This window comes from Marmota marmota, unplaced genomic scaffold (genome assembly GCF_001458135.2).
Source record: "Marmota marmota marmota unplaced genomic scaffold, marMar, whole genome shotgun sequence".
Lineage (NCBI taxonomy): Eukaryota > Metazoa > Chordata > Mammalia > Rodentia > Sciuridae > Marmota > Marmota marmota.
The window spans coordinates 21,543,370-21,565,069 of NW_026000082.1; the positions used below are offsets into that span (position 1 = coordinate 21,543,370).

At 47.4% G+C, this 21,700-nt stretch overlaps 2 protein-coding genes and 1 long non-coding RNA gene across 12 annotated transcripts in view; 1 reads left to right on the forward strand and 2 right to left on the reverse strand.

Moving 5' to 3' along the window:
* Positions 1–2,193: 2,193 nt before the first annotated feature.
* Tmem125 (transmembrane protein 125) lies at positions 2,194–5,442 on the reverse strand. Of its 4 annotated transcripts, none has more exons than XM_048815592.1 (3): positions 5,330–5,442; positions 3,840–3,924; positions 2,194–3,603 (listed from the first exon to the last, which is right to left on the reverse strand). In XM_048815592.1, exon 3 carries the CDS (start codon positions 3,458–3,460, stop codon positions 2,804–2,806), a length of 657 nt encoding a protein of 218 aa, XP_048671549.1. In that variant the 5' UTR covers positions 3,461–3,603; positions 3,840–3,924; positions 5,330–5,442; the 3' UTR covers positions 2,194–2,803. The 4 variants fall into 4 exon arrangements, with proteins under 4 accessions (XP_048671549.1, XP_048671547.1, XP_048671551.1 ...); XM_048815590.1 differs by having other exon boundaries at positions 3,840–3,985; XM_048815594.1 differs by lacking the exon at positions 5,330–5,442 and adding an exon at positions 4,274–5,160.
* LOC125620414 overlaps positions 5,303–21,700 on the forward strand; it is a 76,905-nt gene continuing 60,507 nt past the window's right edge. The window contains exons 1-2 of the long non-coding RNA XR_007352069.1: positions 5,303–5,436; positions 9,152–9,219. This is a non-coding gene — a long non-coding RNA (uncharacterized LOC125620414). The remainder of the gene's footprint in view (positions 5,437–9,151; positions 9,220–21,700) is intronic.
* Positions 13,093–21,700, reverse strand: part of Cfap57 (cilia and flagella associated protein 57) — a 70,256-nt gene continuing 61,648 nt past the window's right edge. For 6 of the 7 annotated variants that reach the window (XM_048815582.1, XM_048815588.1, XM_048815583.1 and 3 more), the window contains one exon: positions 13,093–13,465. In XM_048815582.1, the coding sequence (XP_048671539.1) occupies positions 13,257–13,465 (209 nt within the window). In that variant the 3' untranslated portion in view covers positions 13,093–13,256. Of the gene's footprint in view, positions 14,333–21,700 lie in introns of all 7 variants that reach the window. The other variant, XM_048815586.1, reaches the window with a different exon arrangement.

Sequence of the window (21,700 nt, forward strand, 5' to 3'; positions counted from 1 at the left end):
TCACCATCTTTTGTCTGGTGTTAAGTTTGGATGGAGAGGTGCTGACTTCCACTATCCCGTGGAGTAGGCCCTCTGGGGGCACAGACCACAGTCTCCATCTGGTGTCCTTTCAGAGAAACCTGACATTGGCCTTGCTGATGCTCAGTCAGATATTTAAACTGTGTGGCCCTGCCCTCTCCCCATTTTCTAAGCCTCTTTGTTTCTCCTTTCCTTTCCTTTCCTCTTCCTTCCTTCCTTCCTTCCTTCCTTCCTTCCTTTCTTTCTTTCTTTCTTTCTCTTTTTTTTTGGAACTGGAGGTCGAACCTAGGGCTTTGTGAATGCAAGGCAGACGCTTTGCCACAGAGCTATATCCCAGCCCTCCTTTAGTTTCTTAAAAGGAATATTGGGAGGGTCTAACTTTTCTCAGATGAAAGGAAAAGGTACTTCTCCCTGTATTATGGGACAGGAGCATTCTGTGGTCCTCCCACAGTCCAGGAGTTGGCATAGGGGTAGATCCCTCTTGAGAAGTTAGGAAGAGTGAGGAAGGATTCAGAGTCAAGTGCCCCATGGCCTAACTTCTCTATCCTTCCCAGCTAAAGGTGGGTCTCCCTGCCCCTTGCATACACATTGTCATCTGCCCAAGCCACAGTCCTTCATCCATCCCACAAAGCCACTACCATGTGTCAGGCCCATGCTGGGAACTAGGGATACATAGGTGAGCGAGACCCAGAAGAAGCTCATCACCTAGTTGAGGTGACAAGTACACAAAGAAAGAATTGCAGCTACTGTCCGCATTTGAGGGTCTTCAAGCCAGGGTCTTGAAGAACAAGAAGGCAAAGAAAACAGAACATCTAAGACCCGGACAAGTGGATTCATTTTGTGGAAATAGTTTGATGTGGCTGGTTTTGGGGGGTCTTTGAGGGGAGAATGAGATCATATGATGTTAGGAAGGGTGTGAGTGGTGGGGAGCCACGGAAAGATTTTAAGGTAGGTTCCCATCTTAGTTTCAGGATGATCACTCTGACTTAAGTGTATACAGGAGCATGTGGCAGGGGGAGGTGGATTTAAGAGGCAAAAAGAGGTCGGGAATGCGTAGTAAGGAGGCAGTTGTTCAATTCAGGCAAAGACAAAGGGAGTTCCTGCTAGGTAGGATACAGATGTGGATTAGCAGGCAAATATCTATGAGGGGAATCAGAGAAATTAGTGATTTATTGACGGAATTGGGGGAAGAGACTGTGAAGGTACCACCATTTAGCACCACTCTGAGATCTCTGACTTGAATACTAGGTGACTGGTGGCACTTCCAGGTGAGACAGAGGAGCTCCTTCAAGGTAGCAGAAAATTCCATTTTGCATGTGTGGAGCATGACTAGGTGTTCTTGGACATCCCTGGCTTTCCCTCTGGGCTGCCCGTGTTGCCCCGTCCCTATAGCTCTCTTCTCCTTGACCATCAGCCCTGTGTTTTTCCAGAAGACAGGCCTGCCCTTGCCTGCTGAAAGCAATTTTCTCACGTGAGGGCCTCTAGTGTAATGTTTCTTAGGAGACAATTCTCTTTCCCTGACTCTCTGGCACCTTCCTGCAGGATGTGCACAGCAGGATGTGAAGCAGCAGTAAGCAGCCCGGCTGTGGGCTGATTCCAGTGGGGCTGTCTTGCTACCACCCAGGAAGTGTCAGCACACCACAGAAGGGCAGGTTCCTTCCAGGGCAGGAAGTGACTCTTAGCACCCCAGAATCCCAAACTCCTCTCCTATGCCCAGGAGCCCACAAGCAGGCCAGCTGGTGTAGTGACTAAATGGATGTTCTGGTTTCCAAGGTGGGGTAGGGAGATTCAGCCTCCCAGTCACCCTCAGGGAGTCAGCTGAAGGGAGACAGTGTAAAGGAGGTGCAGTCTCCAGAGAAATCAGCTGAGAATACCCCAAGGCTTCCGGCCTCCCCTTGAATCAGCAAGTGAACAAACGTGAAGGACTCTTCAGGTTCTCCACCCTTTTTCTGGAACCACAAACTCATTATCTTCCCAAACCTGAACAGCCATTCAACACTCTTCCCCTCCTTCCCCTTATTACCTGAGAGGAGAAATCCCAGGCCAGGCCCAGGCCACCTTCAAGGCTCCCTTTATGAACTGACATGGCAGGGAAGAGCTAGCCTTGGGAGGAGTGGTGTGTGCCCTAGGGAGAAGGAGGATCTCCCAGGTGAGATGGTGAGGTGAAGATGACAATGAAAACAGCAGCCACCACTTTATTGTACATGCATATCTCTCCTGAGCCCAGTCCTTCCATTCATGACAACATTTAATTCTCACAAACAGTGGCAACCTGACCTCTAGAAAAGGCCAGAGAGACTAAGTTGCTTGCTGAATCTCCCAGCTATTAGGTGCCTGGGTTGGGGGTTGGAAGGATTTCAATCCTGGAGCCCCTGTTCCTTCTGCTTTGCCACCAGTCATTCTTCTTGATGAGCGGTCACTGGTGCAGTCTCTGGGATGGACAACAGTCACCCTGTGGAAACCCTTGACGGGTATTGCCGGGCAAGGCTAGAGTTGAGGGGTGTTGGAAATAGGGATTGCAGATGTTTCTCTCCCTAGAGAACTCAGACCCAGATAGACAGAGTGACAGTCATCAGACACAAACATGCAGTTCCAAGGAGGCACACGCTAACCTGTGATGTGGAATGTGAGTACATGTGGGCTCCTAATCCCATATCACACACCCAGTGAAGGGCTGATGTGGCCCTGAGACATACACACATTCACACACAAGCACACACATGCACGTCCTGGCACAGTTTTGGAGACACTGAGACAGGTCCTGGGAAGGAGGATTCTGGCTCTATCAGATGAGGCTGGCGATGCTGGAGGTGGTCTCATTACGCTGGCCAGAAGACAACTGTCCTGAGATGCTGAAGATGCTGCTATTGCCACCGTGGCCACTATGGGTTGAGGGGGCAGCTGCACGGGTAGCAGGGCAGTGTCCACTCACACCCACCTGATATAACAGCAAGCCCAGCAGCAAGAGCGAGCCCAAGGCAGCCAGGGCAATCCCCACAGACAGCATGGTGGCCAGTGGCCGAGCAGGAGCCGGGGCAGCAGCCAGTCCAGCCAGGGTTAGGCCGGTGACCAGCAGCACGAGACCACTGAGCAACACCACCAGGGCATCGGCCCCTCCACCGCTGCGCAGCAGGGCCACGTGGTGGGCCTGGCGTATACAGTTCATGTCCTGCACAGCTGAGCTCATCAGCTGCTTCACCAGAACCAGCAGGGCCAGTAGGCAGAGCACAGTGCCTGTTGCTAGGCGCCACTCACCAGAGCGGCTGCTGGTGGAGGACAGCAGGGCCACGCCACCTGCCCCACAGCCTGCCACAAGGCCCACAGCGACGCTGAAGCACAGCAAGGAGCGTCTTGGCTGCTGGGACCACCACAGTTCCACCTGCTCTGCCAGCATGTCGGGGGGCAGCCCCCGGCCCAAAGGGGCTTGAGCTTGTTCAGACATGGCTTAGTCAGGCAGGTCAGGGCAGAAGGTCAGCGTCAGGGATCAGAGGGTACAGATCATGGCCTGGTGCCCCTACCACCTGCTTGGCAGTCGCAGGCCCAGAGTCTTGTTCCTCTCTCAGCCCAGGCTATAGTCATCATCACCTGCAGGGGAAGGATCTCGATGTTACCTCCCATCCACCCAGCTTTCATGGTCTCACCTGGGAGCCTTGGGGACGATCCCCGAGTATCCTCCCCTGTGTCCTCTGGAATCCCCTTTGGGAAAGTCTCCTCCCCAGCACTACCCCTTGGGGAAGCCTCTACAGTGACCCCAGGAAAATTCCCCTCCTCCCAGGATACCCCCACACCCTTCCAGGAAATCCCGTTGCCCAGCCCCTGACCTCTCTGGCTCTGGCTCTCCCAGTCGCCTGTCCCATCCTGGCCAGCCGACGGAGCTGGTGCCACAGTGGACGATGGGACGAACAGCTAGAGATAAAGCCTCATTCAGGATCCAGACTCACATGGCCTCAGCTGTCACCACTGGTTCCTGGGGGGGAGTTGCGGGGAGGGGGGCTGATGACTTAACTCTTCTGGAACCAGTGGCCTGATTCTGTAACTTCTCTCTTAGAGATGAGTCTCCTCCTTCTCTGTGGGTCAGAATCTGGCCCCTAATACCCTCCTTCCAGGCCTATCTCATCTCACAGCCTGGCAGGAAAAGACTTTGGTTCCCAAATTTCCATCTCCAACCAGGATCTTCCTCCCAAGTCAACTGTCATCGTGATGTCCCATTGTCATCTCTGATGCAACAGGTCCCAACCCAAACTGGTCATCTTACCCCAAACCTGCTTCTCTTCTGTGTTCCCAACTTCAGGATTGCATCACACTTCTCAGCCAGGGGGGCTGGTCTCCCTCTGTCACACCCAGTCCACCAGTCAGGCTGTCTATCTATTCTGTTCCTACAGTAGCCCCCCTGTGCCTGCCTCTTCAGCCCTGACCCCCAATAAGCTTTCTGTTGCCCCACTCTTCTCCACTTTCACCCACACCCCACCCATGTCATCCTCCTCCATGGTTTCTTTAAAGTGCTGAGGAAAAAGAAAGGCTCTGGACTTGAACCCCAGCGCAGCCCTCCCCACCATGGAAACATGGGGAGGGACCTAACAGTGGTTACTCATTTAACCTGTCCTCTAGAGGACAGCCAGCATGACTCACACAGGGCAAAAATAAAGCAGGTGCAGTCCCTGTCCTCAAGGAGCCCAATTTGCCACAAACATCAGAAATACGCAGGTCCTGTTGGCATGCTAGGTGTTGGGTGTGCTTGGTCAGACAGGAGAGGAGATGGGGAGAGTCAGGGGGCCCCATGAGCTCAGCTCTTAGAGCTTCAGTCTCCTTATCTAAAAAGCAAGGACTGTGACATTTGTCTTAAGGGACGGAAGGGAGTCATTTGACCTCTTCCTTTCAGAATTCCAGTGGGTCCTGGAGTCTGCATAGAGGCTGAAGCATGCTTTTTGGATAAGTGAACCCGATGTTACCCCTCTGATTCCAGATAGGACGGAGCATAGGTCCTGGATCGTTCCAGATATGATAACATGACTGTGCAGGGGTACACCCTGAGGAAGTATGCATGCTCCACGACCCCTCCGCTGGGGCTACCCAGCAGGGGAAGTGGGCGGGGCAGATACTAAAGCCCCAAGGGAGGTGGGGGAGGGGCCGTGGGCGGGGCATGGACTCTGTCCCAGCATTCCCTTGGGTTGTGACTCGCTGGTCTGAAAGTAAGGGCACAGGTGTATCGGGTCGGCGGGCGCCAGGCTGGGGGTGGGGTGGAGGATCTCAGGGCGAGAGCTAGTGGGAGAAGGTGGGGGCGGAGCGGGTGGGGAGACTGTGGGGCACTCACGAGAAGCCTGGACGTGCTGGATCCGATTTGAGCAGGCAGGGCCGGGCAGGTGGGGCGCTCTAGCTCCGTTTCCGGGGAGGCACTTCACCTGCCTAACCTGCACTCAGGTGAGCCTGGAGGGAGGGGGATTAACAGGTGTTGTTTACAGGGCAGGGCCTAAGCCGATTGGCTGACGTGGCAGCGCTCCTTCTGCTGGGCAGAGGCATTCCTGGGAAGGGAGGGGATTTTGTCAGCTGCTGTTGGGGCTCCGAACACAATTCGCTGCGGGAGGAATGTTGTCTTTCTGCCCCAGAGCCTGGGCCGCAACCCAACCCCCACTTCAGATTTACCTCGGAACCTACCCCCAACTCCAGCTGCACTTGCAAACCCTACCTAGAACCCCCCCACCCCCAGCCGCAGCTCCTTTTCTACACCCAACTGCTCATCTGGCCTGAAACTAACTCCTAATTTTAACCCAGATTCTGAACTTAGATCCTAGACCCCAACCCTACCCTCAGCCCCAACCTTGACTCCTGTTCCTGAGTCTAGCTCCCTAAAACTCAACTCCAACCTCAAATCCCAGAACCAGGATCCCCTAACCCAGCCCAGGACCTCCATCCCTTGACCCTCCCAGGCTGGAGCCCCACAAACCCTTTGCTTATTCTCTAGTCTCAAATGCCAGGCAGAAGCAGGCCTGCTGCACCCAGTCTTTCCTGCTGGGGAGGCCTAGAGGAGGAGTAAAAGCCTTTCAAGTGGGAAAGGGAGATCCCAGAATAAACATTTGACAATAAATGCCATACCGCCCTCCAGTCAGGATGAGTGTCAGTTCTGCAGGCTCTGCCCTCCACCCTGCCCTTTGCATTTTGAACTCAAGTTCCTTCCACCTGGAATATTTACCACTCCCCAGACGTAGTCTGGTTTATTCAGATTCTTCAGCTGAGATGTCACCTCCTCCAGGGAGCCCTCCTCAACCTAAGGCTGGCTTAGGTGCATGCATGGCCTCTGTGCTTCCCCACAACTCTCTTACTGCAGTGGGCCTAATGCCCTTTATTTACTTTCCTCTTAACCTCCCCCCCCCACACACACACTAGATATGTGGCCCCTAGGGAGTACAGGGATGGTGCCTGTCTTGCTAACCGTCATGCCCTAGTAGCCAGTGCTCAGCCTGCACATGGGAAGCAGTCAATATTTGTTGAATGATTGACTGAATAAATAAAGTGTGAACTGACCAGTGTAGAGGTTTTGAGCAGGGAGCATGTGAGAGGAAACTGGAAGGACAAGTTTGGCTCAGGCTTGGTTTGGGACGGGGTCTTTAATGCCAAGGGAGGTATTTGGCCTGGGCAGGGTGCCCATGGAGGGTCTGAAGGGTGACAGGGACATAGTTGATATTCTTTTTCTCCTTCTTTGAATTAAATACAGGGGTACTCTATCACTGAACTATACCTCCAGCCCTTTTTATTTTTTGAGACAGGATCTCACTAAGTTGGTAAGGCTGGCCTCAAACTTGTGATCCTCTTGCCTCAGTCTCTCAGGTCACAAGGATGACAGGCATGTGCCACCACACCTGGCAGGGTTCTGCTTCTAATCAGCTAATCTGGCACCACACACACCGTGCTCTGGAGTGGCAAATGGGTGACTGGTTGGGGGGGGGTGCAGGCTGTTATTTATCTTCGGAATTAGACCTTTTAAGGCCCCTTCTCTTTCTTTCTGATGTAAATGGAATAGAAAGAAAAACAAAGTCAAAATGATCTTTTCATTATCAGTTTGCAAAATAATTGCGCCTGAGCTGTTTGTATTCCTCTTTGCTTTGCTCTGTTGAGATGGCTGGAGGCTGTCATAACTCCAGGACGACACATCTGTAGATGCACACCTTGAGCACCTAAGTAAATACAATGTTCCCAATAACATGTTTCAAAAGAAACAGGTGTAATTCACACATTAAAATGAATATATTTTAATTCCCCAATATATTTTAATATACAAGTTACAAATGAGCTATTTGACGATCTTTTATTTTGTATAAAGTCTTGAAAATTTTACACCCACAGTGCATCAGTTCAGATTGGCCACATTTCAAATGCCCAATTGCCACGTTTGGCTTGTGGTTATGTCCTCACTGGGGGCCACAGCTCTAGATGTTCGTCTTCTGAAGAAAAGCTTGGGGCAGGCTGAGCACTGTGGGGCAGGCTGGATGTGGGGGTGATGATGTTTTAGGTGTTCATTTTGCCACTTTGCAAAATATTATAAAGGTGTCCCTTTAGAATAAAGGGGCTCATGGGAGCAGAGGGCCTGGCAGGATTTGCCAGCTGTGGATTCCTCTTTTTTTTGTATGGTCTTGGGAATTGAACCCAGGGCCTTATCCATGCAAGGCAAGCACTCTACCAACTGAGCTATATCCCCAGCCCTGTGGCCTCCTCTTACACACATCAGACATTTATTTATCATCTGGGTCCCAAGGAGGGTACAGTCCCAGGCAGACCCACTGTCTAGCAGCTCCAGGCAGAGTTGGGGTAGTAGACTCATAAGATTTAACCTCCCTTTCTTCTGGGAGTTTGAAGTGGGGGAGCGTAAAAGCTTCCTCAGTTTAAACATTGACCAGGCACATCTTTGTTCTAGTCCTGGGTCTTGTCAAATGACTTGCAGTTAAAGGACAGGCAGGCTCTGCACAGGGATGTTGCCCTCTGTCCTCAAAGTGGAGGTTGTGGGGACAGCTCAGATGGGCAGTAATGAAGATCAGGAGGAGGAGGTGGTGGCAGTGGGTGTGCTGGGGAAAGTGTACATTCCATCTGCCCTCAGGAGCATTAGAAGATGAAGGGTGGGAGTGCTGGGAGGAGAAGGGAGAGCTGGGGGCCATCTACTGCTTCTGCCATGTTCCCACCTCACATTCTGCTCACCCTGGAAGCCAGAGTGATCCTATTGTTAGGTAGAGCAGGTAGTGTCACTGCAGCTTGAGTCCCTCCCTCTGTCCCTCCAGGTTCTTAAGGCCCTCTCTGACCTAGTTCCTGTTACCTCAGAGCCTCTGCACTGGCTGTTCCCTCTGCCTGGAATGCCTTTCTCCCATGTGGCTCCCTCCCTCAGCTTCAGGCCACCCTAAAATTCCAGTCTCCCCCAATATTTCTGATTCCCCCCACCTTGATTTCTTTGTTTCCCCCTTAGTATTCTTTTGTAATATATATATATATATATATATATATATATATATATATATATTCTTTTGTAATATATATATATATATATATATATATGTATGTCTATCTGGAGTATTTTCTGCCTCACTGGGGGCCACCGCAATCGAAATGTCATGAAAAAAGGATTTTTTTTCATTGGCTACTATATTCTCAGGAATAGGAATAGGAATAGGCCTGGTATATCGCTTGCATGTGCGATAAATGTTTATTGAATGAATAACTGAGTAGTGGAAAGTATACTGGTTTGGAGCTAGATCGATCTTGAAGATTCCAGTCCCAGCTCTAGATGTTTAACATTAGTAAAATTGCTTACCCTTTGTGGGTCTCAGTGTCTTCATTTGTAAAATGGGGTCATTAGTGTTTAATCCTAAGGAGGTTTAAATACTGTAATTCATCCACTGAGCAAACATTTACTGTACCTCTTGTCTGGACTAGGTAGAGTGCAGATGCAGGAGACACAGGAATGGGCTAATAAGTCTAGGAGAATAAGGGTCATATAGCACAGGGAAGCCATGTGGCTCACGTAACTGGCCCCAGGTAACTGGAGCTTCAGTGGCTCTAGGTAACTGGCCCCAAACTTTGCAGGCTGATGGTTCCCTGTTATAGACATCTTTTGAGGTATCATTCCCACTCACAATAATCGTTCTCTTTGCAGGAAAGAACCCTGGCAACCAGGATTATATTTTGTGACTCAGTCCTCTGACTACAGGTGATTAGGTAGAGGTAAGCTCCCAACTCAAGCTAGGTCCCAAAGATTCCCTTGTGGAAATTTAAAGTTGGACTGGGGATTTTGTTTCAGCCTGGGGACTTCTTATCCATTCATCTATTATTCTTCTATTCTCATTCATCTATTAATGAGAGATGCTAAAATACTCTTCTGCCAACTGAATTGGCAATGGAAAGCTGGTTTGGACAGAGAGGCAAGGACAAGAAAGAGAGAGGGGTTGCACCAATGTTCCAGGTCCTGGCTCAGGTTCTTTTTGAGATTTAGGTGCTACATTGCCAAGAGAGTCCATGACACACCAAGAGCCAAATAATAAATTCTCCTTTTGGGCTTAAGTTAGCTAGTTTGTTTCTGTTACTTTTGGCAAAAGAAGGGCACCCACAGCTCCTCTGTTCATTCAGAACTAGAATCTTCTAGTCCTAATTTTAATAATACGTACTACACCCAGTATGTGCCTAGAAAGTTGCAGTTTATCCTCACTGCCCCTGCCAAATCCCATCATGTGACACTACCTGAGCAATAAATATAAATTCCTGTATACTACTGGCCATAGTATGTGATCAGCAATTGCTGCTGCCCAGCAGGATTATTTCTTTCTAAGTCTGTTCTCCTGCTCAGCTCAGCTCAGGGGAGTTAGATTGCCTTTCAGATTTATGTTCATGTTCAAACATAAGCAGGCCTTGGAACTCCTGATAGTCCTGGGGCGCTATCCCAACAGAGCTCAGGGAAAAGTGAACCCCACTCCTGGTCCTGAAATGCCATTTCTCTCATTCCAGATTTAGAACAGTGATTTTTCAGAGGGTCCCACCTGGGTGCACAGATATTCCCAGGCCCTTCATTATTCCTAAGTCACCTCCTGGAAACAGCTGGCCAAGCTTTGCGTAAGAAGCAGTGGGGAAAGTAGATGTTGATATTCGGCCCTCCCATAGGGTGGGGTCTTTGGTTCTGAGAGAACAGGACTGCACAGAGGCTCATCTGGGCAGCTCACACTGTCTGGCCATACCTCTGGAGGAGGGGGGAGGGTCAAGTGGATATCTGAGGCGGGTGGGTAGAGAGAGAAATTCTGGAGGTTTCTGGAGAGAGCTCAAGAATCAACTGCAACTAGATGGGCATGAATGGAGTCCATGTGCTAATATCTAGTCACTTAGGTGACCAGTGGGGCCTGGGTGGCTGCTGCAGGAGGGGGTGACTTCTAGATCAACTCCATCAATGAGGGGCTGAAAAGAAGTTGGCCCCAGTAGGGGGAGTGCTTCCAGCCTCCCCATGAAGTCAGGATAGACAAAGTGGAAGGAGGTCTGAGATGCAATATCCAGAAAACCAGGGCCAGTAAGTCAGCTTAGAAAAACTGTAGACAGAATGTAGAAAGCAAAACAAAATTGCACCTCTAGCCCCAGATTCACTAGCAAGACACTGTGTTCATCAGTATGCAGCAAAGAATTCGCCCTGCTGACCTGCTGGCCAAGGTGCCAGGTTCTTCTGGGGTGGGTCTCTTCCTTGGCCTGGACTTCCTCCTCCTCCTCCTTCTCCTCTCCAGCTGGAGAGCAGCCAGGTTTAAGTTAGGCTCAGCTTGGTTTTCAGCTCCTTTTCCTTCTGGTTCAGCCTCTCTGGGAGTCACATTCACATCACCTTCACACCTAGTCTGGGGTGTATTTCTTGGGTGCTTCTCCAGAGCACCGTGTAAGAGCACGAAGCCCTGGAGTCCTCGGGGCAGATGGGACTACCGTCCTGGCTCTGCATGTCTGATCATGTGTAGTAAATTTACTCTTTCTTGGTTTTGATTTCCTCATTCGTGAACTGAGGTCCATCTTGTAAGTAAAAGGTGAATGTCTTGACTCTAAGATGTTTTTCAGTTGAAGCATCCATCACTTGAATATCAACACATCCTAGCCACGGTGGATTTCCTCTGCATTTTTCTTCTTCCCAGGTCATGCTTCTTCCCCCTCAGCTTGGCCAACTCCCCCGATTCCTTATGTTAGAAGAGTTCTCTCTTCTGTTTCCCCTCTGAATCATCTTGGTCCAAGCCACTGGACACCCACAACTTCCTCCTAACCGGCCCCCACCTCCTCTATTGGGTTCTCTTAATCAACCCCATCCAGACACCCAAGTGAATTTTAGATGCAGGCATAGCTCTTGCTCTGGTGGAACTTTCCTAGCAGGAGAGTTTAAATACTAAATGGACAGGGTATTGTGAGGGTCATGAAGGAAAACAATATGATGGGTGTAATTTATATGAGAGGGGTCAAGGACTGACTTTCTTTTCTTTCTTCTTCTTTGGTACCAGGGATTAAAGCCAGGGCGCTTAACCACTGAGTCATATCCCTAGCCCTTTTTTGAGACAGGGTCTCACCAAGATGCTTAGGGTCTTGCTAAGTTGCTGAGGCTGGCCTCACAGTTGCGATCCTCCTGCCTCAGCCTCCTGAGTCACTGGGATTACAGGCGTGCACCACCATGCCTAGCAGGGACTGACTTCCTGAGGAAATGACATTTAAGCTAAGATCTGAAGGAGGTATGGGGGCAAGAGCATTTCAGGCAGAGAAACAGTATGTACAAAGATAAAAAGGCATGAAGACCTTGGCTAGTTCGAGGAACTGAAAGAAGGCCAGTGTAGCAAAACCCTGGAAAGCGAGAGGCCAAGCAGCAGCCAAGCACTGGCCTCTGGCCTCCAGTCCATATCTTTTATGTGCTTTTGAGGACCTGAAAGTTCTGGCTCCGCTGACCCACTTCATATCTCATTTCAAGAGTTTTCTTCTGTAAAGGTAAAGCCAAGATGCTTCTTTGGAATAGAGAAGTCTGAGTCCCGGAAGAGCCCAGCTACCTGGTATGATAATGTAATGGGCCGTCATCTTTGTGGCTGAACTTTTCTCAGAGGTGTATGCATTTTTTCCTGCTCTTGGGATCTGTTCTCCCAGGCAGTGGATGGCGTGCTAGCGGGCACTCTGGTATGGAGGAGATGAGCTGGCTGTTGTGATAGGGGGCAGGGGAGGGTGAGGAGGTGGTCACTAAAGTACTTTGCTTCTTGGCCTCTGTCATGTCCCTTCTGTCTGCTGCCCCCACCACCTCCAGGAGAGCTAAGTCTCAGCTCTAGCCTTGAAAACTAACCCAAGAGCAGTGCCAAGAGAAAGAAAGTAAAGCAGACTGAGAAGGTGGTAAGCCTTGGCGACAACAGGCAGCAGGGGTCAGGAGGGCCTGTGGGCTTAGGTAAGTTATCTGGGCATCAGAGGCGCATCTGGCCTCTGCAGGAAGAAGCAGGGGCTCTTGGGTTATATTCCTTTACTCTTTAGGATAGAAAGAAGTATCTTTCCTGGTACCTGTGTGTGGCTGAGTCTCCCAGGATGGGGCCCAGAAGCATTGCTAGAGGAAGAAGTACCTCTCAGAAATGGAGGTGCTGGGAAGGGCACTGCAGAAGATTAGTCTAGAGCGATGGGGAGATCAGAAAAAGGAAGGTGGAGCTCTGCTTGTGATCCTAAGAACAAGGTGTGCGTGTCATACAAGATGGGGGTCCCTGTAAATTTGCATGTTTGTTCTTTTACTCTCATCTTTTCCGTCACCTTTACACATACAAAAATCACCAGAAAGCCTCATGACATTGCATCATGGAGAAGAAAACGTAGGAGGTGTTATCTGGTTCTGACTTCACTGACAAAGGAGGGAACCAACGATCAGAGTCGCCTAAATAGGAACAGGCAGCCCTGGCTGGCCTCAGGCCTCAGGTGGCAGGAAGCCAGTCCCAAGCCCACTGCGATGTTCATGGTGCCAGGCAGCCCTGTGCCTGAAGACACAAGCAGCAGTGGCTTTGGACAGCCCCCCAGTCCTTGGCTCCTCTCTTTCCCTCACCTGCCCTGGCCCCTTAGCTAAGCAGAAGTTGGACAAAGTTGTAAGCAAACACCTTTATTCTGACTGTATCCCCAGTTCCCAGGGCAAGAGAAAGGAGGGGTGGGTCAGTGTTGCAGGGACTGCCCGGACCCCGGCGTGAATCTGGCCTGGGGACAGACATGTGGTACTTGTGGCTCTAACTGGAGCTGGCTCATGCGAAGAATCACTTGCTCATCATATTGACATCTGAATCAGGCATGGAAGGAAGCCGAATTCCAGCAATAGTGTGGAACCCTGGGACCTGTTCTTGTTCTTGAATCTGGTCTCTGAGCCGCCGGATTTCTAGGCGTTGCATTTCAATGATTCTGTTAGTTTCTTCTTGCTCCTTCAGCCTCCTGATGGGAGAGACGCGGGGCAAGTCCCTGCTGGGGACTGTAAAGAACAGGGAAGGGCAAATGTGGCCTGTTTATTGGACTACTGTGGCCTCTGCCCTCCCTTCATCCCTCTTCAAACATTCACTGGGTACCTGTTGTGGGGATGCCACTCAGTCCCAGGGGTATGGAGAAAAATAAGCCCTTTCATTGTCTGGCAGAGAGACATACTTCCAAATGATAAGGTGAATATCAGTGACACCAGCCTAGTCTCTCCCCTGGGCCCCCCATGCACCTGTACTGAGATCCTGGCCAGTGAGGCTGCTCTTTGTCTCATTCCCCATGCCTCAGGCAGGATGGCACTCTCCTCTGGACTAGCTGGCTTCTATGCCACCAGCCCTCCTCCTCACGTAAACCCCTGCTCCCCGCTGTGTGGTCATGCACTCACGGTCCCTGAGGGCTTTCCTCACCCCCACTCAAAGTCTTCCTCCTTGTTTCAGGTTCTGCCATTTGTCTTGGGCAATGTTAGTGTTCACAAGAGTCATGACTCATCCCATTCCCATGTCAGCACCCGCTTCTGTGGCTTCCCCTCTCTCCTCACCACCCAGGATTCTAAATTTCACCCCAGCGTGCTGTTCTCTGGCCACAACCTCTCTTCCTGCTGCTCAAGACTCAGGCTCTTTGATTCCACTTTTTTAATCACCACATGGGCTCCTGTGATACGAGCACTCCCTTCCGTGGCTAGTTAGACCCATTGAGTTTCTTCTTCTCTTTCTTCGACAGCAGTCTCAGTATTCTAGTTGCCATGTCCTTCTGTTTCAGTGCCCCTGCCTGGAGTGGTACCCCCTTTCTCCACAGAAAAGTCTTAACTGGCTTTCTCCAGAAATCTTCACCATGGCTGATTTTAGGACTGTCAGCAAAAGAGTCTCTGCAAAAGAGTTCAATGTAGATAAACTTCCAATTTTTGTGTTGCTCTGTTTTACTTGGCCACTGGCCTGGAAGAAATCAGCACTCCAGGTGCTGGACACCCCCACTAGTTTTTCACAAACATGTATCTAGTATAATAGTTTGTAGAAATGTGTAAACAAGGCCTTTGGCCTTGAGCTGAGCTTCACAGAGATGTCTACATTTCTAATATAAAAGAAGTTACCAATTGGGCTCCATGGTAACAGCTGGCAGGGGGAGGAAAGGGGAGAAGAAGCTCTCTCCTTCTCAGGTGTTGTCCTTGAAGGGTTAACCTGCCCAGAACAGTGGAAGAAAAAGCTGCTTTTATGTGAACTTCTGCAGACTGTGAACTCCTGAGCCCCTCCCCTTACATGCTGGGTATAAAACTCTGAAATTACCTGAACTCGGGGTTCAGGGGATTGATTGATTACAGCAAAAGCTGTTCCTCTGAACCTGGCTGCAGCCAAATAAAACTGTTTCCTGCTATCTTCGGTGCCTTGCTTCATCTGTCCCCACAACATGCCCAGTCCAAATCTGAGGTAACCACCTTTCAGCGTCTCCATGTCTACATCTGGCCTGCTGTGTGTTACTGGAACAAGTAGCATGTAAGACTGAAATGCTTGGTCTCCAAACACTGAGGGGCTTCATAGTCAGCAAACTCTCCAGTCCCCACAGCTGCATGTTTGACCTTTGAGTCTCACTTCTCCCTCACTCTTAATAAATGACACTGCTACCTGTCTCCAGTTCCCTGAAACTGTCTGCAACTCCTTGACCCTAGTCAAATATCTCTCAGTGGAAAAGGGGTCTCTCCTTTCCACTACCCACCCTTCCCTGTACATCTGGAGGAAAACTAGAAAGAAACAGATATTGGAGGCAAAGGAAGAGAGAATTTCAAAGAGGAAGTGGTTTGCAGCGGCCAGTGGCCACACTTGCCTTGGGCCTCTAATTGGTCTAATGGGGAAAACATTCAAACAGCACCTGGCTTATCCCATCCCTCTTCCAGGAGAAGTTTGGGCCATTCTCTCTCTGCCTTTGTTCCTTGAACACTCTTCTGCAATCTCTTTGTCCTCCTCACCCTCCATATTTTTTTACCATGCATTATATTATACATAATGGTGGGATTTGTTGTTTTGTATTTGTTTATGATATAACAATATAATTGGCCAATATCTTTTCCTAGTACTTCCCCTTTCCCTCCCCTCTTTCCTCCCTCTGGTCCCTTTCCTTTACTATACTGATCTCCCTTGGATTTTCATGAACCCCTCACCCATCAACCTTTCTTTTTCCTTCTTCCTCTCTACCTTCCACATGTGAGAGAAAACATACAACCATTGACCTTCTGAGTTGGATTATTTTGCTTAACATGTTTTCAAGTTCCATCCATTTTCCTGCAGATGACATAATTTCATTCTTCTTTATGGCTGAATAAAACTCCACTGTGTATATATGCCGTATTTGCTTTTGCTTTTTCTATTTTTTTTTTTTTGGTATCAGGGATTGAACTCAGGGGCACTTGACCACTAAACCACATCCCTAGCCCTATTTTGTATTTTATTTAGAGACAAGGTCTCACTGAGGTGCTTAGCACCTTACTTTTGCTGAGGCTGGCTTTGAACTCGTGATCTGCCTTCCTCAGCCTCCCCAGCCACTGGGATTTCAGGCATGTGCCATTGAACCTAGCCTTTCATCCATTTATGAATACCAATCTCTAGATTCTTAATCTTTTAGTATTCCTTTCCCCCCCCCCTAGATTTTGGCTTTACCAAAATCTTTACCTCTGCTACTGGTTGCTCCTGGAACCATCCCCTCAGTCAAGTGGTGCCCTAGGCCTGGGGCCCTGGGAGAGCAGAGCTCCTGGGGAAGGTACAACCCGCACAGGCCTGTAAGTCCATCCACAGGCTCAGGTCTGCATTGGTCAGCTGTGCCTTGTTTCTGCTTAGCTCTCACCTGTTTCTTCAGCTACTAACACAGTCTGTGCCCTCTACCATCAGCCAATACACAGCTATTTACCTCGTCATCATCTGGTTTCCTAGGGGGATCTGACCTGTTTATGAAGTCACAGTCCTAGAGGTACTCAGTGGAATGAGTTTGGAAATGTCCCAGCACTTGGAATTCTCTCTGCCCTGCCAGGAGCAGCACTGATTACACCAGCATCTCTTTGCCCATATGTGCTTCTGCAGGTGGCACAAGTAGCATTAGGGCTCTTCTGGCTGCCCCCAACTGTGAGTGGATGGACCTCAGAGACTGGGCAGTGGTATGCCCTGTACTGGCAGGCTCCTCCCACACACGAGGGGAGGGGGAGCAGATACAACTGCAGGGCAGCTCAGGGCTGCGTGGAGCTGCAGGCTGGAGGCTCACCTCCAGGAGTTGTCATTTTGGAACATGACCCACAAATGTTCCTGGAAGTGTAGCTCACTTCCTGGGGGACCAGCTCACGTGGAAGATGGCCCAGTGGACCCAATGTGGTGCTTCTGCTTTGTTTCCTGGTCTATCTCCCCTCTGATCTGTGTCTCAAGGGCACAGGTTTGTTTTTCCTGTTCTTTCTTTCACTCCCACCATTCTCTTCCCTTTGACATTGACCAACCTGCTCACATACCGTGTTTCAGTCTTACAGGGGGCCCCTTGATGGTTCTTCCAGGAGCTGTGCCAGCGTAAGCCTCCTGGCCCCCATGGCTATGTGAGGCCAGTTCTCTCCATGTGACCCACTCTCCTGTCTCCTCAGATCCCAGTCTCCTCGTCCCTTGCCCAGAACCTGTCATCTTCCAGACCTGGTCAGTCTTCTTCTCTGCATCCTTCCCACATGCTTCCTTGGATAGATTCAAGTCTGATTTTAATTAATTCATTTAAACATTTTTTTTATAGTATTGGGTATCAAACCTAGGACCTTGTATACATGCTAGTCAAACACTGTACTACTGAACTACATTCCTAGCCTGGATTCGGATTATTTTAAATAATGGAAAATAAGAGTGTGATTGCTAATACATCGGGGTTCAGTTTTACCTTTTTTTTTTCACTTTGTATCATGTTTTCTTTCTTCCTTGTTAAAATGCTGTTTTCAAATTTAATATTTTTTCCCTTTATTGGTTTGTAAGCTTTTCCCTACTTCCTTCTCTTTCTTCTTCCAGTTTTTATCCTAGTTACTCTAAAAAGTTTAACATGCATTTTTAACATGAGTCCAAAGTAGATCAATATCATTAACCTCTTGTAAAATAACAAAGACTTAGAATGATTTAGCTCTGAGCCCTACTGGTTTTTATGCCAATACCCAGTATTTTAGATGATGATGATGATGATTATCATTATTACTGTTGGCACCAGGGATTAAATCCAGGGGTGCTTAACCACTGAGCCACATCTCCAGGCTTTTTAAAAAATATTTTTTAGTTATACATGGATATATAATATCTTTATTTTGTTTATTCATTTTTATGTGGTGCTGAGGATCAAACCCAGTGCCTCACATGTGGCTAGGCAAGCGTTCTCTGCTACTGAGCCACAACCCCAGCCCCATCATCCCCAGCCTTTTTTTGTATTTAATTTAGATACAGGGTCTCACTGAGTTGCTTAGGGTCTCACTAAATTGCTGAGACTGGCTTTGAACTCGCAATCCTCCTGCCTCAGGCTCCCAAGTCGCTGGGATTACAGGTGTGCACCACTGTGTCCGTTAGTTCTATATTAATATCTTAAGCCACAATTTAGACATTGCTTTTAGTACTTTGTAAAGTTAAATTTTTTTTAATTCTATATATTTGCCTTCTTTATTCATTGTTTCTTCTTACATTCAGACTTTCTTCAGGAATAGTTTTTCTTCCTAATACATATTCTTTAGAAATTCCTTTAAAGAGGTTTTGTTGGTGACAAATTCTGTTTTTGTCAGAAAAAAATCTTTTCTTTTGGCCTCTTTTTCTATTTTGTGGTGCTAGGGATTGAATCCAGGGTCTCACACATGTTGGGTAATCATGTACCAATGAGCTACATCCCAGCCCTTCTTTTGGCACCATTTTTAAGGAGATAATTTCATTGGACAATTGTTACCCTTCTACACCTTGAAGATACTGTGTCACTATTTCTGGGTTTTACTGTTGCTATTAGGATGTCAAGTGCCAATTGAGTTGTCCTTTTGTGTGCAGTCTATCTCTTCTCTCTGGCTGCTTTTAACATCTTGTTTCTAGTGTTCTGCAGTTTAGATGTAGTTTTCTTTTTAATTATCCTGATTGGGCTCCACTGGGATTCCTGGATCTTCTGACTGGCATCTTTCATCCATTCTGAAAGACTCTCAGCTCTTCCTTATGGTAATGTTGCCTTTCTTTCTTTCTTTTTTTTTTCCCTTTCTTTTACTTCAATTAGACATAAATTAAATCATTCTGTTCTTTTTTTTTTTTTTTTTGTCTTTTACTATATCTTTGTCTCTCTGGGCTATAATTCCGGCAACTTTTTTTCTTTCTTTTAATTTACAAATTCTCCCTTTAGAAATGTCTAATCTATTGTTCAATCTGTTCACTGATTTTCTAGTTACAATTATTATAGCTTTCATTTCTGGAAGTATTATTTGTGTTTTTAAAAATATGCCTATACACATTTAGGAGACTCTTGCTTTTTTACCTTTTCAAATTCCTCTTTTATTTCTTTATACATATTAAACATTACCATTTTATAATTCTACCATTCACGGTTTTAGTTGGTTTTATTGTGTAATTTGACATTTTTGTGGCTTTTCATGTATTTAGTGATTTGGGGTTGTGAGCTCCTGTTCCTTGGAATGTTATCTATGGGAATTCATAGTTTGGATTTAAAATGTACTCTTCCAGAAAGAATTTGTATTGGCTTCTGCTTGGGATTTGGGACCTGCCATCATGGAATCTTTTAAATGAAAATTTCAGCTACAGTTGCTTTGAACCAGAAATTGAGTGTTAAGTTCTGGACTTAAACCTGAGCATGGGCTTTTGGTTAGAGATTCTCAGGGAAAGACTTTTTTTTTTTCCCCCCCACCCCTCAGATTTTTTTCTTTTATTCATCCAGAGCCAAGGCTGACAGATACTTATTTTACCCATCTCCCTATGCAAGGCAGCTTTCCCCCTCTAGTTTAGTTTCCTAATTCATTCTATAACATTTCCACTCTTCCTTTCTTTCTCTCTCTTCTCTTCTCTCTTCTCTCTCTCTCCCTTTATACTGGGGATTTACCCAGAGGCCTTCTAACACTGAACCACACTCCTGTCCTTTTAATTTTATTTGGAGACAGGGTCTCACCAGGTTGGCCAGGCTAACCTCTAATTTAGGACCTTCCCACCTCAGCCTCCCAAGCTGCTGGGATTATAGGTGTGCAGCTACCACTTCTTGCTCTCTTTCATTTTTAAAAAGATGTGTCTTCAGGGTGCTGGGAGTGTAGCTCAGTGGTAGAGTGCTTGCCTAGCATGTATGAGGCCCTGGTTTCTATTCCTGATACTGGGGGGAAAACAAAAAGATATACTTGAAGTAGAAAATTGGAAGGCAAACATGCTTTTCCTAATGACATATTTTCTTAATTTGGTAATTATTATTTTCACAATATATGGCCATAATTTGGAGTGGATTAGCCCTTCATTGGTTATTACAGCAGTATCTCCCAATAATATGCTTCTCCATTCCTCAAACTTCAGAGCAAGTGTTTCAATTACTTTAGTTGATTCTTTTGGTTTCTACCTTTTACACTCTGCTTTGATAAATATGCTTATATTGCTTCTTTGATTTATTATTTTCAGGTATTATCTATTTATCTTCCCACTAGGAGACAAGAGAGTTTCTCTTTTCTTCAGCACCCTCCCCTATTCCAGGCATGCTTGCTATTCTCCCATACCCCCAATTTTGAGTGAATTAATAGTCAGAATTTATGTTACCATGATTTATGTAACTGCTGGTTGCAGCTGAGCCATGTAGTATACAATGATTCATTTTCCTTTTCAATATAATAATTTGCTTTCCCTGGAGTTAATTATTTTGTTTTTTTCATTTGCTTGATTTTATAGGTACATGCTGCTAATTCAGTCTCAACTCTCTAGCTGTTGTGTAAATGTCCTCTCACTAGGTATTTAGACATTCCAACTTCATCAGGTGCCTTCTTACCTGCCCAGTCTTGACTGAGTGCTTGCCAGTTCTGTGGTAGAGCTACTACATGGGGCTTTTGTCCACCATCATTTTGGGGGTTTCTTTTTACCTCTTTCAAATTCAAATGTCCTGATTCTTGAATCCTATATCTTTCTTGTTTTACTTCCTCACTTTTTTTCCCCTGGTACAGAGCACCCATTAGTAGCTTCCTGAGACCCATGAACATCTGAAAATGTCTTAATTCCACCCTCTCCCTTGATTGATTGCTTGGCTGGTATGAAGGGTAATATGGATTGTCAACTTGATTGGATTAAGATACTTTTGAGTATGTTGATGAGAGCGTTTCCAGAAATTATTGAAATGTGGGACAGCAAACTAAGGAGGGCAGACCAACCCCAAATATGGACTGTACAGCCCAATGGGACAGGAGGGCAGAGAAAAAGGGAAGTCAACTTGGACACAGGCACCATTTTCTCTCTCTTGGAGGGTGCTTGGACTGACCAGTAACTCGCCAGGGCATTCCCAGGCCTCAGGTCCTAGACTGGGGCTGCATCATTGGTCCCTCTTCTGAGGCTCTAGCTTCTTGGACTGAACAGCTACTGGCTTATCCAGTTCTTTAGTGTGTAGACAGCCATTATAGAACTCCACGGTTTCTGACCGTGTAAGCCAATCTAATAAATCCCCTTTTATAAGTCAGTCAGTCTGTCTGTCTGTCTGTCTATCTATCTATCTATCTATCTATCTATCTATCTATCTATCTATCTAATCTTCTATCTATCTATCTATCTATCTATCTATCTAATCTAATCTAATCTATCTAATCTCCTGTGTTTCTGTTCCTTTGCAGACCCTGACTAATACAAATGGGTATAGAATTCTGCACTGGAAATCATTTTTCTTTGGAAGATTAAAAGCCCTGGTCCATGTCTTCTGGCTTCCAGCTAGCTTCTAACTTCTAGCTATTGCTGAGAAGTCCAATGCAATTGAGATTTGTTATTATTGTTTGATAGTTTTAGATCCTCTAATACCAAAGGCTAAATGAAGAAGCCATTTTTTTCCACTGTGATACATGGATGATTAAAAAATTTTAAAAATTATATGCTGTATAACTTTCATATATGCTCAAGTTTGGATCAGGAATGTCCCTCAGGGCCCCTGTGTTGAAGTCTTGGTCTTTGACCTGTGGTGCTATTGGGAGGTGGTGGAAACACTGGGAGATGGGCCCTTGTGGGAGAAAGGTAGGTTATTGGGGGCATGTTCGTAAAGG

Bases quoted from the DNA above. Each gene is read 5' to 3' on its own strand.
- Tmem125 (XM_048815592.1), bottom strand. From the start codon at position 3,460: ATGTCTGAACAAGCTCAAGCCCCTTTGGGCCGGGGGCTGCCCCCCGAC.